Source organism: Acomys russatus, chromosome 16 (genome assembly GCF_903995435.1).
Source record: "Acomys russatus chromosome 16, mAcoRus1.1, whole genome shotgun sequence".
In the NCBI taxonomy this organism is placed as follows: Eukaryota; Metazoa; Chordata; class Mammalia; order Rodentia; family Muridae; genus Acomys; species Acomys russatus.
The window spans coordinates 41158840-41172220 of NC_067152.1; the positions used below are offsets into that span (position 1 = coordinate 41158840).

The 13381-nt window shown below is 51.9% G+C and overlaps 2 protein-coding genes and 1 long non-coding RNA gene across 3 annotated transcripts; 2 read left to right on the plus strand and 1 right to left on the minus strand.

The window, feature by feature from the left end:
• Positions 1-773: 773 nt before the first annotated feature.
• LOC127200644 (E3 ubiquitin/ISG15 ligase TRIM25-like) lies at positions 774-8484 on the plus strand. Its single transcript, XM_051159027.1, has 8 exons — positions 774-933; positions 1040-1083; positions 1398-2062; positions 5539-5634; positions 5839-6072; positions 6851-7013; positions 7194-7256; positions 7865-8484. The coding sequence occupies exons 1-8, from the start codon at positions 824-826 to the stop codon at positions 8419-8421; spliced, it is 1932 nt and encodes a 643-aa protein (XP_051014984.1). The 5' UTR covers positions 774-823; the 3' UTR covers positions 8422-8484.
• LOC127200645 (uncharacterized) lies at positions 7327-9556 on the minus strand. Its single transcript, XR_007832037.1, has 3 exons — positions 9312-9556; positions 8098-8446; positions 7327-7430 (listed from the first exon to the last, which is right to left on the minus strand). It is a non-coding gene; the product is annotated as an uncharacterized LOC127200645 (long non-coding RNA).
• A 2668-nt stretch (positions 9557-12224) lies between these two features.
• LOC127199894 (40S ribosomal protein S15a) lies at positions 12225-12689 on the plus strand. The gene has a single exon (XM_051157883.1). The coding sequence runs from the start codon at positions 12250-12252 to the stop codon at positions 12640-12642; it is 393 nt and encodes a 130-aa protein (XP_051013840.1). The 5' UTR covers positions 12225-12249; the 3' UTR covers positions 12643-12689.
• The last annotated feature ends 692 nt before the right edge of the window (positions 12690-13381 follow it).

Genomic DNA, 13381 nt, shown 5'->3' on the forward strand with positions numbered 1-13381 from the left:
TACAATGACTCACAATCATCTGTTAACTCAAGTTCCTGGGGATCTGACTCCCTCTTCTGGCCTGCTCAAGAACTGCATTGCGTATGATGCACACACAAGCAGAAAGAACTCTCGTACATAAAATAAAAACAAATAAATCTTTGAAGAGAGAAGGAGAAGAAATACCAGAGTGAGACTTGGATTCTATGTTAGCCCAAGAAGAGGCTTGTCCTTCTGAGTCACAAGAATTGCATTTCAAGGCCGGGTGTGGTGGCGCATGCCTTTAATCCCAGCACTTGAGAAGCAGAGGCAGGGGGATCTCTGTAAATTCGAGGCCAGCCTGGTCTACAGAGAGAGTACAGAGAGTTCCAGGCCTGTTATACAGAGAAACTCTGTCTCTAAAAACCAAAAAGAAAAAAAAAAAAGAATTGTACTTCAGAGAGAAAAACCAAGATCCCAGGACCCTCCAGCAGCCAGCCCACTGGCTATTTTTCCTCTTTGGTCAGCAATATGAGTGGATATTATATCAACTGCAAGTGCCAAAGAGATGGAGATGGAGGAGCTGAAAATTCATACGCGGGCCGGGCGTGGTGGTGCACGCCTTTAATCCCAGCACTCGGGAGGCAGAGGCAGGTGGATCGCTGTGAGTTCGAGGCCAGCCTGGTCTACAAAGTGAGTCCAGGATGGCCAAGGCTACACAGAGAAACCCTGTCTAGAAAAAACCAAAAAAAAAAAAAAAATCATACGCGGGAGCAGAATGCATCAGCACCTTGGCCTGTCCCCTGGCACACCTGTGCCCTGATGATGTCACAGGCAGGGTGCAAGGGCTAGCTGCACCTGGATTATGACATCAGCACAATTTGGGTCATCCTCAAGGACAGGGCATCTGGGGACAAAGACCATGAAACAGCAGCTTCAGGGAAAGGTGAGAAGGCAGCAGTCACCAGCCACCAGGTAGGACACAAGGGGACAGAAGGGGGACACTCCCAGAAGCTGGTGAGCGAGGCTGGGGTAGTTCCTGGTAGTGGAGTGTCCATCAGGCTTTTCCTTTCTGCCTCAGGGTAGCAAAGTATCTGGCTCTTGCTAACATGAGGAAGATCTCACGTGAGTTGACGCTTCTGCCTTTCCCTCCTAAGTGCCAAGGAAGTGGGCCCTCCCGTGTCATCCTGTCCTTTCTTCCTTTTACCATCTTACCCAGAACTGGGGCTGGGGCCAGGAAATATGATTCTCAGTGCCCACCCCATGGGGGGTTGGCTGATGCCACAGCGCGCCCCCCCGCCCGCACCCCATGGCCAAACAGCTGCTTCCGAGGGAATGATATAAAAAGAAGCACGCCCATGGTATAAAACACAGATCCTTGGTGGAAGGTGCTGTGCCCAGGGCCCCTGCCATGCCTGGGTTTTTCTCTGTCTTCTCAGGGTCATCCCAGGACCAACTCCCCTCCCAGCTCTCCTCCCAGGCCTCCAGAGCCCAAATCCAGCTCCTGATGAACAGCAACAGCAGTCAACACATGTTGGAAGAGCAAATCCTCTGTCCCATTTGCCTGGAGGTGTTCTGCAACCCAGTCACCACAGCCTGTGGCCATAACTTCTGCATGACTTGCCTTCAGGACTTCTGGGACCACCAGGGTGCCACTGGGGAGACTTACTACTGCCCCCAGTGCAGAGAGACCTTTCCCACCAGGCCCCGCCTCTGCAAGAATGTCATCCTTGGGGAGATGGTGACTTGCTTCACGCAGGCCAAGGGCCAGACCTCGGGGCCCTTGTGGCATCTGGCTGGCCCCACAGATGTGTCCTGTGACTTCTGTTCCCCACAGAAGTTGAAAGCGATCAAGTCATGCCTGCAATGCATGGCTTCCTTATGCGAGAAGCACCTGCGCACCCACTTTGAAGACCAGGTGTTCCAGGACCACCAGCTGTTGGAGCCTGTGTGGGACCTCAAGAACCGCTTGTGCCGCAAGCACCGCAAGCTTCGGCAGCTGTACTGCCGCACGGAGGGCAGCAGCGTGTGCGGAGCCTGCCTGCTTGAGGAGCACAAAAACCATGACACCATCTCCCTGGAGGATGAACGGGCCTGCAAGGAGGTGAGGAGGGCTAAGGAAAGGGATAGATGCTCGAGGCTCTCGGAGTCGGTCGGTCGCATTTCCTTGAAAGAAAGCAATAGGGATCATGACACGTCGAAGTATTTAAATGCGGGCTTTTGCCGGGTGGTGGTGGTGCACGCTTTTAATCCCAGCACTCGGGAGGCAGAGGCAGGAGGATCGCTGTGAGTTCGAGGCCAGCCTGGTCTGCAGAATGAGTCCAGAACTGCCAAGGCTACACAGAGAAACCCTGTCTCGGGGGGAAAACAACAACAATAAATAAATAAAATATAAATGCAGGTTTTTTGGTTAGGAGGTCCCAAGAAAGGGGCCAGGGAAGTTGCCATGCAAGGGTAGGACAGAAAAGCAGGGGAAGAGAAAGAAAGTGAGCCGCGCACAAGGGGGGGGGGGTGGGGCAAGGGGCAGGGAGGAGAGGGAGAACCAAAGTATCTGAATTATATAGCAAAGCCCGGCACCTGGGCTGCAAAGGTCGGGGTAGAGGACCAGGTATGCCAGACAGGCCCTGCAGCAGGTAGGGACAGAGGGATGCTGGGAGAACCTTGATGGCAGGTCCACCTGGGTTCAAAAGGCTCTTGTCCCAGCTGATTGTCTCAGGTCTGAAGTCCAACAGAAAGAAACACAGCTCAAACCAGGTACTTTAGAGGTGAAAGGAGAACCCGTCACAAAAGGCAGGCAGGGCCAGGAAGACGGAATGGGGGAGGGGAGGTGCTTGCTACCCTCATATCTAAGCTCCATCCTCAGGACTCTCAAGACCTAAGTGGAAGGAGAGCGGGGTAGGGTAGTGCACTCCTTCAATTCCAGCATCTAGGAAGCAGAGACAGTTGGAGTTCAAGGCCAGCCTGGTCTATATAGTGAATTTCAGAATAGCCAGAGCTATAAAGAGAGACTATGTCGAGAGAGAGAGAGGGGGGGGGGGGGGGAGAGAGAGAGAAAGTGAAAAAAGAGAACCAGCTCCACCAAGTGTTTCTAGACATCCATCCATGTGTGAGCTTTGGCATGCACACACCCCCCATGATGATAATTTTTGAAGTTAGGCAGCTGCTAACATGATGGGTTATGTCAAGGTATGGGAAGGCATTGGCGAGGTAAATTAATTAGGAAGCCTACAGATCTGCATGCCAGAAGTGGTTAAGAAACCTGGGTTCAGTCCTCAACACCCAGATGCTGGCTCACAGCTCTAGTTCCAGGGGATCCAGTGTTCTTCTCTGACTGCCACGGCCACCAGGCACACAGGGAGTGCACTGTTCTTGCAGAGGACCTAGGTTCAGTTTCTAGCACCACAACCTTCTATAATTCCAGTCCCAGGAGATCTGATACCAGGCAATCATATGGTACATCTACATACATACATGCATACAAAACACTATACAAGTAATTTAAAATATGCACAACACACACACATACATATATACACACACATTGGTTTTTCTTTTAAAAAAAAAATAGTATACATGCAGTATTTTGTCTGCGTGTACACCTGCAGGCCAGAAGAGGGCAACAGATCTCATTATAGATGGTTGTGAGCCACCATGTGGTTGCTGGGAATTAAACTAAAGACCTTTGGAAGAACAGCCAGTGCCCTCAACCTCTGAGCCATCTCTCCAGTTCCCTACACATTGGTTTTTCAAGACAAGGTTTATTTGTGTAATCCTGGCTATCCTGTAGACCAGGCTGGCCTTGAACTCAGAGATTCACCTGCCTTTGTCTCCCATATTAATATTAAAGGTGTGCACCACCACTGCCTGGATTTTTTTTTTTCCAAAAAGAAAATACAGCAGCAAGTGATTGAGGAAAACATCTAATATCCTCTGGCTTCAACATATACATGCATTCACATACACATGTACACATATACATACAAACACATGTATGTACACACACACACACACACAAATTACAGCTTAAGTTGGTTAACTTCCTCTCTTCTTCTACTCCTGCCACCCACCCAGGCAGGGTCTCCAGTAGCCTTGAACTCTCTCTGAGGATGACCTTGAACTTCTGGTACTCCTCCCTGTACCTCCTCAGTACCTGGCTGTTTATTCTACTCCCAAATTTTAATGAGCTTCTTAAATATTTTGTGTAGCCCTGGCTGTCCTGAAATTCACTCTGTAGACCAGGCTAGCCTGGAACTCAAAGAGATCGGCCTGTCTCCGCCTTTGCCCCTGCCCCTGCCCCTGCCCCTGCCCCCTGCCCCTGCCCCCTGGCCCTGGCCCTGCCCTTGCCCCTGCCCCTGCCCCTGGCCCTGCCCCCTGCCCCTGCCCCCTGCCCCCTGCCCCTGCCTCCTGCCCTTGCCCCCTGCCCCTGCCCCCTGCCCCTGCCCCTGCCCCTGCCCCCTGCCCCCACCCCCTGGCCCTTTTAGTTAGCCTACCCATCTAGTGCAGTCAATAGCCCTGTTATCTAACATAACCAACCATCATCAGTCTGGTAAGACAAGGAGCTCATGTCAGGAAAAAAAAAATTGTATCCCTAAACAGATCATTTAGTTTGCTGCACTATGAGACTTTTTTGTTTTTGTTTTTCGAGACAGGGTTTCTCTGTGTTAGCCTTGGCTATCCTGGACTCACTTTGTAGACCAGGCTGGCCTTTAACTTACAGAGATCTGCCTGCCTCTACCTCCTGAGCGCTGGGATTAAAGGCCTGCACCACCACGCCTGGCTGCTGTGAGACTCTTTTTTTTTTTTTTTTTTTTAAAGATTTATTTATTATGTATACAGTGCTTTGCCTGTATGTACATCTGTATGCCAGATCTCATCTTATATATAGACGGTTGTGAGCCACCATGTGGTTGCTGGGAATTGAACTCAGGACCTTTAGAAGAGCAGTCAGTACTCTTAACCTCTGAGCCATCTCTCCAGCCCCCTGCTGTGAGACTCTTAACAGAAGGAAACACCACCTGGATTTACAGCTGGTCAGCACCATTTCCTATATAGGAACTCGTCAAAGCACCATTCTCCCTGTAGGATGATAACATAAGTCCCTGTGGGCTTATGTCATACCGGAGCTGGGCAGCATTGCCCTGGGGGACCTAGGTAGCTGCATGCATGCTCTGCCCTGTGTGGCTTCAACACCTTCTACCTAGCTCAAACCACTGATCCCTGCCCACCTCCCTCCTGTGTCCTGCAACTGACTCCTAAGAATGAAGCCCGCCAGGCAGTGGTGCACACCTTTAATCCCAGCACTTGGGAAGCAAAGGCAAGTGAGAGTCTAGGCTACCGAGAGAAATTCTGTCTCGAAACTGCGCCCCCCCCCCATACGCACACAGGCACACACACATACCCCAAACCAAAAACAGAGGCCTAAGTGATGGGACATCTGCCCTTTTATCCTGGTCTTAGGTTCACTAAAGCCTATGAGTACAAAGGGTACATCTCTTCTAGAATTGACAGCTTTCCCCAAGGCCCACTCTCTGAATCAGGGCGCTCAGTCACTTCTGCCCAACTGACCATCACCCCTTACAGGTGGAAGTTCGGAAGATTCAGGCCAATGTGGAGAACCAGATGCTCATCATCGCCTCAGACAGCCAGAAGCACCAGGGACGAGTGAGCTTTCTCTCGGTAAGGTGGGCTAGCAGCCACCCCAGGCCCAGGCTGTCCCAGCGTCTTCCACGGGGCTCATGGGGTCTCCCAGAAGCTACAAGGGATTGTGGGGAGGGAAAGCAGTGCACAAATGAACAGAACAGGATGCTTGAGGTGGCTTTGGACCGGATTAGTGGGGTATGGGAGTGGGCTTGAGGGACGCTTCCCACATATCCGCCCCAGAAACTGATTCAGACAATGCGAGACGAGGTGAACACCTGCTTCTCAGAGATCTTCCATGAGATTAAACAGCTGCAGATAAAGCTCTTGGAATTCGTGGAGAAAGAGGAGGCTGCTGCCCTGGGAAAGCTGAGCAACTCTATCCAGCAAAGCCACAAATGGCTCCTCAAGTTGGAGGGGGACAGTGTCTGGCTCCACAGTCTGCTCACCAATCGGAGTGATGAGCAGTTCCTACAGGCAAGACCCCCCCGCCCCATTCCCCCAGGCCCTGTGTCTCTACTTGACACACAGCAGGGAGAGGTGTACCAGGCCTGGGACAAAGTGATGTGGACCTCCATCATCTTGCCTTCTTGCCTACTCTCTGACTGGGACAGCATCCTGAGCTCGCCCCGCCACCCTCGGCTCTTGCCTGTACTGCCGGCAAGAGGCCAGCTGTCCTGCTCTCGAGTCACAGGAAAAGATGAGGAAGTGCCCTGGGAATCTGAGTGTGTAGTGTAATTTCCCCGATCCCCCCACCCCCACCCCAAACCACAGGCAGAAGTGAGGTCAAGCCAGTCTATGTGTTGAAATCCATAGTCCTCCTCCTCATCCATGGTCCCGGGGATACTTCAAGGTGGGGGTTGGAAGTGAAGGTAGTAAGGTCTAGGAAGTGCTATGACCAGAAAGTGGCAGTGACTTTCCCCTATGCGCAGGGACCAGCCCCTCTGACTGGGACCTTCCTTAAACTGCCCTCACACCCCTAGACAGATTTCAAAGACGGTTGCTTAGCCTGTCCCTCTCTGGACAGCAGGATAAACTTAGCAATGATCTTTATGGGCAATTAGCAGCTCAACTGAGATCCTCCAGGTGTTTTCTACAGCAGCCAGACCACAGCCCCAACCTAAGCTGTCCAGACAACTAGGCGAAGGATGCTCACATTTGAAAATGGGACTCTCCCACACCTGCCCATGGAGGAGCCCCTGGCAGGAACCTGAGCCCTGGCTACCAGGATACTAACTGCCCTCTCTGCACACAGGAGTTTCCCAGACTGAAGCACCTCCCTGCCTGCACGGAACCGTTGATGGGCACCGACTGTGAGGAGACGCAGAGCTTCCTTCAGTTGCCAGAGACCTTGGCCCAGCTCCGCACCAGGCTACTGGACATAGGCCTCAGCTTCGTCAACAAGCTACTCCTGAAAGGTCAGTCTCTGAGAGGTCCGGAGTCCTGTAGCTTTGCGAGTGGCACCTCCCTACCACCAGCGGTTGTGGAGCCCGGCCTGCCTGCATGCAACCCTTCCCAGGTCCCACGAGGCCCTGGAACTGGCCAAGCCTCTCTCTGGAAAGATGCTGGGCTCAGCAAAGTTTGTCGGTCTCCCCCAGGCATCAGGATGAACTCCTATGAAGTGCTGCCTCCATCTGTGGACAGGAAGACACTACTTCAGTGTGAGTTTTCAAACCAGAGGCCACCCTGGGAGAAGGGAGGAGGACAACTGGTCGCTGTCTTGACTTCCTGCCTCACTTGCCTTTGGGGCTCCAGAGCACTTTCTGTTCCCAGCCCCTCCAGAAAAGTCCAACATGGCACGGGGACGTAATTCCTCCAGGCTGTGTGCTGCAGCTCTGCCAGAGTTAGACGGTTTTTTTTCCGTTCGTTTGTTTTTTGGAGACGGGGTCTCTCTGTGTAGCCTTGGCTGTCCTGGACTCACTGTTTAGACCAGGCTGGCCTTGAACTCACAGAGCTCTGTCTGCCTCTGTTTCCCCGGGTGCTGGGATTACAGGCGAGCGTGGTGAGTTGAGCTGTTTGAAGGAGTCAAACTGACTGTGATCTAGCACTATGAGAGGTCAAGGCACAAGTTCAAGGTCAGCCTGGACTAACCCGGGCTCAACAAAAATTAAGTAAATGAAAGCAAACCAGTAGCTAGAGAGGGTGCAGCCTCTAGGAACTGGGGTGGGAAGCAGCCTCTGAGATGTTTGCAAACATTAGCTCTTAGCCAGCCCCCCTGCTCTGGGGACAATGACCCTGGCTCCTTTGCGCCTCCATTCCCAACCCCCAGGCTACTGCAATCTGAACTTCGACCCTGCCACAGCCAGCGACGAGCTGTTCCTGTTCAAGGAAACACACTCAGTGTTGAACTTGGGCATCCTCCTGGAGCCTTCGCCCACCAACAAGCCTTTACCGGCTTTTAATCAGTGGCCCCAGGTACTGTGCTGCCCAGGCCTGGCTGAAGGCTGTCACTACTGGGAGGCCGAGGTGTCCAACTCATGGATGTGCCTGGGAGTCACTTACCGCCACAACCCTCCACTGGCCGGTCGCTCGCGTCGCAACATTGTCTACCTTCTGGGCCGCAACTCCTACTCCTGGTGTCTGGAGTGGGATTCCCTCAAGTTCTCAGTGTGGCACAACAACACGCAGACGGTGCTGCACGGCTCCTATCACCACACGCTCGGTGTATCGCTGGACTTTGGCGCCGGCTGCCTATCCTTCTATGGCGTGGCGGGTGGCACGAGCCTCCTGTATCGCTTCTTCACCTCCTTCCTGGAACCTCTGTACCCAGCGGTCATGGTTAGCAGCGGAGCCTCCCTCACACTCAAGCAGTATCCCGAGGCATAAGGCAGCACCCGCCGGCCCAGGCTGCCTGCCAATAAAGTTAGACTCTACGTACTGACCGGACAGAAGTGCAGACAGAGTGGCTCCCTGCGTGGTCCCCTGTGCCCAGGATGAAGTGGGTGGCCCACCCGCTCCCTAGCCTCCGTTTGTGGCACCTGCCTGGAAATTCTAGATATTGACTTTCTCCGTGACATCGGAAGGGCTCTGAACCACACTGGAGGGCTCCTGGGGATGGCAATAGCCCGTGTCCTTCAGAGGGCAAAAATCCTGCTTTAAATACTCACTACCCCTTCCCCACCCTATTGGCAACCCTAGGCCTTGCTTCTCAGGCCCATCTTTGTCGCTTCCCAGTGCCTTCAAAGGCTGTGAAGCTTCAGACTGGGCAAGGCTTGAGCCAAGTGACCTTTCTCTCCAGGTAGCCATACTGTAAGGTAGCACAGGACAGAGATGGGAGGGTTGGCAGAGGTCTAGCTTATGTGGGGACTGGAAGGTTAGGACCCCAGAGCCCAGCTCTATCTTAAGATCAAGACTAGTGGGCTGAGGACCTAGGTCCAGGTTGGTGGTGGTGGTGACAGCAGTTTTACCCTACTCACTAGAGCAAAGTGGCTCTGTCAGCGTTTTGCAGCACAGAAGGCTGTGGATAAGGAGCGGGCAGTTTACACCTCCCATCCTCAAATTTATGGTTTGTGCGTCTTTCCCTGCCTTCAGTGATAAGCCCACTCCACTCTCGGGGCTTGGACGTGTGTGCAGCGAGCAGCTTCGTCCACCACCAGGCCTAGGCCCCTGTTAGGCGACCCTGACTGTTGGATTGAAGCCCCGCCCACCCCCCCCCCCACCCCACCCCGCCACCTGCAACACCCCCCACTTCCCCACTGCCCCCATCCCCTCCCCACCTGCCAAGGGTTCCTGTCCAGGGGGAAAGTACTTGGAGTTTCCAGACTCAGCCAGCACAGGTTCCTGTGGATTTACACCAAGGCCTTAGCCGAGTTAATGATCTACAAGCTGATTAAGGTCATAAGAGAGAAAGCCCCTAGGGCAAGGCAGCTGGCGGCCAGACTAGGTGGTACCCCAACACGAGGGCACTTGGATATTCAACCCCTGCCCTGCTGGTTCCTGGAGAAACTAGTAAGCCTGTTTTCTCCTTGAGGCACTCCTAGGGTGGGGAGAGCAATGGTATGCTCTGACAGTCTCCTGAGGTGCGGTCCTCTGGGACCTCTTGAGAAAGCTCTAGATGTGACCTTTCATTCTCTAGAGTCTTCTGTGGCTTTGGGCTACTGTTCCTGTAGGGGCCAAGGCTACGAACCCGCTTCTTTTGAGGAGAGAGCCTTTCTTTACTCCTAATGCCCTGCCCCCTTCCCCCCCCCCCTCCGTCCTGGCACCTGACTCATTCTTCCTGGGTCAGGAGAAGAGCCAGCTGAGGCATAGTGGATTCAATCATTCAGGAGACTGAGGCAGGAGGATTGCTGCAAGTTCTAGACAAGTCAGGCTATATAATGAGACCTGCCCCCCCCCCCCAAAAATAAATAAATAATAAAAGACTGGGAAGGAGCCAGGCCTGATAGCACGTGCCTGTAATCCTGGCACTCTCGATGATGACAACTTTGAGGTCATCCTCAATGGCATGGCAAGCTAAGGGAACAAGGGTGACAGGAACCAGAGGAGGGCAGAGTGTCCTTCACAGCTGTCCTGAGGGCAGGAATACCTAAGGAGGAATATATACAGCCCAGGTAGACAGTGGGGTGACAAAGTCTTCCCTTCCCCTCTAGGGAGCTGACCAATCTTGCTTTGCCAACCCTCCTGGCTCCCCTGGACAGGTAGCTATGGGATGATGTGGGACAAGCCATGGTGTCCTGGGACACACATCCAAAGACAGGAGGGTGTTACTACTTTCTTAAATGTTTGCTCTTTATTTGGGGGTTCCTTATTTGGGGATTCCTTAGGACTTCACATGGTATCCCTGGAGGGAGGGTCCCCAGATCAGTACAACAAAATATTGGGGTCCCTTTGGCCATAGCTCAGCACACAATTCACAGGAGAAAGTGTCCCAGAGGTTAAGAAATAATATTGGAGGAAATGGACCTTGTAATTCCTTTGCTCTGATTGGTGCACATCATGCGGGTCCCCGGCTGAGGATGTCACTCAGAGTGCTCTCCAGCACCTCAAAGCCCTGGGCTCACTCCCCAGCACCGGGGTCAAAATTCACTTGTGCATGAATGATACTATGTCCGATAGGGAAGTGCAAATATATTAAATGTCAATTTAACCATGGATCATAGAAGGGTACTTGCAGTGACGAGGTCAGCAAAGCATTCTAGAATGACTGTGTCCTTGTCCCGCCTCATTCTCTCCCCTGGTAAAGATGCAGAGCAGGGGAACTCACTCTGGAATGGCCTCCCTGAGATTCCCTTCCAGGGAAAGTGCAGCACAGCTTTTATACACCGGGAAGGAGCTCTACCAGGGTATCCCAAATAACTAGCTGGAGGGAAGCGTGGAAGGTTCTGTGCCAGGCTCTGGTCTTTTTATTCCAGTCCTCTCTGCTTGCTACTGATGGGAACGAGATGATCCACTTGCATCTTTTGGCCCTTCTTGGACCCTTGGCTCTGGCCAAAGTCTAGCTGGGCAGTGGTTGTGGCACATGCCTTTAATCCCATCACTCGAGAGGCAGAGGCAGGTGCATCTCTGAATTCTAGGCCAGCCTGGTCATCTCATTTCCACCTTCCCCGAGGCTGAAGATCCTCCAGACTGTGACCTGTGAGCAGGGGTTGACAGACCTCTCAGTCCTTCTCCCTGACTTCAAAAGAGCATGCATTTGGGATAGCGTATGTATCTGCTGTGGGGATTCGAGGACTCCTCAGGAAGTGGGTAACGAGTTAAGGGTGTGTGCCACCCTGCTCAGCTGACTTAAGTTTTGAGCCCCAGGCAAGGGGTTTAGTTAACTAACTCTATTTGGAGGTTGCACGGGGACATGGAATGTCTACAGTGCTTGGAAGTCAGGCTAGGACACTGACAGCATGCCTGTTGCATGTGCACCAGCTCTGCAAATGAAATGTTGAACTACATACACCTGTTTAGGGCCTCAGCCTTTCCAAAGTAGGTAGCAAACTGCCAGAAGCACAAAGCCACCACTTAAACTGCTTCTGGCTTCCTGCCAGCTGTTTCTAGACACCGCATCTTCCTGCCAGGAGGACGAGGCCCATGATACTTTTCTCTCCCATAGCAACACACAGAGCTAGAGGTGACACAGATCACTGCTCAACTTGGTCCAGGGATCCACACATATCCCCTAGGTGGCCCAAGGCTCAGCACAGTAGACTCCTTTTCTGTTCTGGTACAAGATGCATGGGTGAGGCACTGATTCAACTTGTAAGGGGGGAAATGGGGGGGCAGGTCAGGGAGCTTCTAATTAGCTTAGTTGCAGCATGATCTCTTGATGTCCTTAACCAAAACATATGGCATCTTCTGCAATGGGTTGTAACATCTGGTTCTGGCACGTGACCAGCGGTTTTGGTAGTAGTGTGGTTTGTGGGGCCTCAAGCACTTTCCTGCCCAATAACTTGTAATGAGGTAACTCTGGTTTGGTTTATACAAATGGATAGAAGAATATGACATTTTAAGAAAACATGCCGGGTGGTGATGGCGCACGCATTTAATCCCAGCGCTGGGGAGGCAGAGGCAGGCAGGCAGACCTCTGTGAGTTCGAGGCTAGCCTGGTCTACAAAGCAAGTCCAGAATAGGCAAGGCTACACACAGAGAAACTTTGTCTTGAAACACACACACACACACACACAAAGAGAAAAGAAGCTCTTTCCGCCATCTTTCCGCGCCGTCACCATGGTGCGCATGAACGTCCTGGCAGATGCTCTCAAGAGCATCAATAACGCCGAGAAGAGAGGCAAACGGCAGGTGCTCATCAGGCCGTGCTCCAAAGTCATCGTCCGCTTCCTGACCGTGATGATGAAGCATGGCTACATCGGTGAATTTGAGATTATTGATGACCACAGAGCTGGGAAAATTGTTGTGAACCTCACAGGCAGGCTGAACAAGTGTGGCGTGATCAGCCCTAGATTTGATGTGCAACTTAAGGACCTAGAAAAATGGCAGAACAATCTGCTCCCGTCTCGTCAGTTTGGCTTCATTGTACTGACAACCTCAGCCGGCATCATGGACCATGAAGAAGCAAGACGAAAACACACAGGAGGGAAAATCCTGGGATTCTTTTTCTAGAGATGTAACACATAAATAAAAAGCCTCCGTGGACAAAAAAAAAAAAAAAAAAAAAAAAAAAAAAAAAAGAGAGAAAAGAAAACACTTGCTTGGTGATGGTGGTGTCTGCCTTTAATCCCGGCACTCTGGAGTCTGGCAGTGAGTTCCACGACAGTCAGGGCTACACAGAGAAACCTCAGCTCAAAAAACCAAAAAACAGAGAGACAGACAGAGGAGAGAGAGAAAGAAGAAGAAGGAAAGAAAAGAAGAAGAAGAAGAAGAAGAAGAAGAAGAAGAAGAAGAAGAAGAAGAAGAAGAAGAAGAAGAAGAAGAAGAAGAAAAGATTTAACTAATGCCAAAGCTTGGGAGAAAGAGGCATGTGGATTCTGTGAGTTTGAGGTTAGCCTGGTCTACATAGTGAGTTTCAGGCCAACCAGAGCTACAGAATGTGACTTTGTTTAGAAGGAGGAGAAAGAAGAAGAGGAGGAGGAGGAAGAGGGAAGGAATGAAGAAAGAAAGGAAAAGAAATGTTAGCAGCAATCAACAACCATATAGATGCCATCATAGCTGAGCATGGTGGCGCACGCCTGTAATCCCAGCACTCAGGGAGGCAGAGGCAAGTGGATCTCTGTGAGTTCAAGGCCAGCCTGGTCTACAAAGTGAGTCCAGGACAGCCAGAGCTACACAGAGAGACCCTGTCTTGAGAAAACAAAAACAAAAACAAACAAAAGCAACATTGGATGTAGTTGCATGGATCTGT

What these genes read in the sequence shown, in the direction of transcription:
- LOC127200644 (XM_051159027.1), top strand. Translation starts at nt 824, where the DNA reads ATGACATCAGCACAATTTGGGTCATCCTCAAGGACAGGGCATCTGGGG. An exon ending in GACGAGTGAGCTTTCTCTCG is followed by an intron (nt 5,635 to 5,838) that starts GTAAGGTGGGCT and finishes TATCCGCCCCAG; the next exon opens with AAACTGATTCAGACAATGCG. An exon ending in GTGATGAGCAGTTCCTACAG is followed by an intron (nt 6,073 to 6,850) that starts GCAAGACCCCCC and finishes CTCTGCACACAG; the next exon opens with GAGTTTCCCAGACTGAAGCA.
- LOC127199894 (XM_051157883.1), top strand. Translation starts at nt 12,250, where the DNA reads ATGGTGCGCATGAACGTCCTGGCAGATGCTCTCAAGAGCATCAATAAC.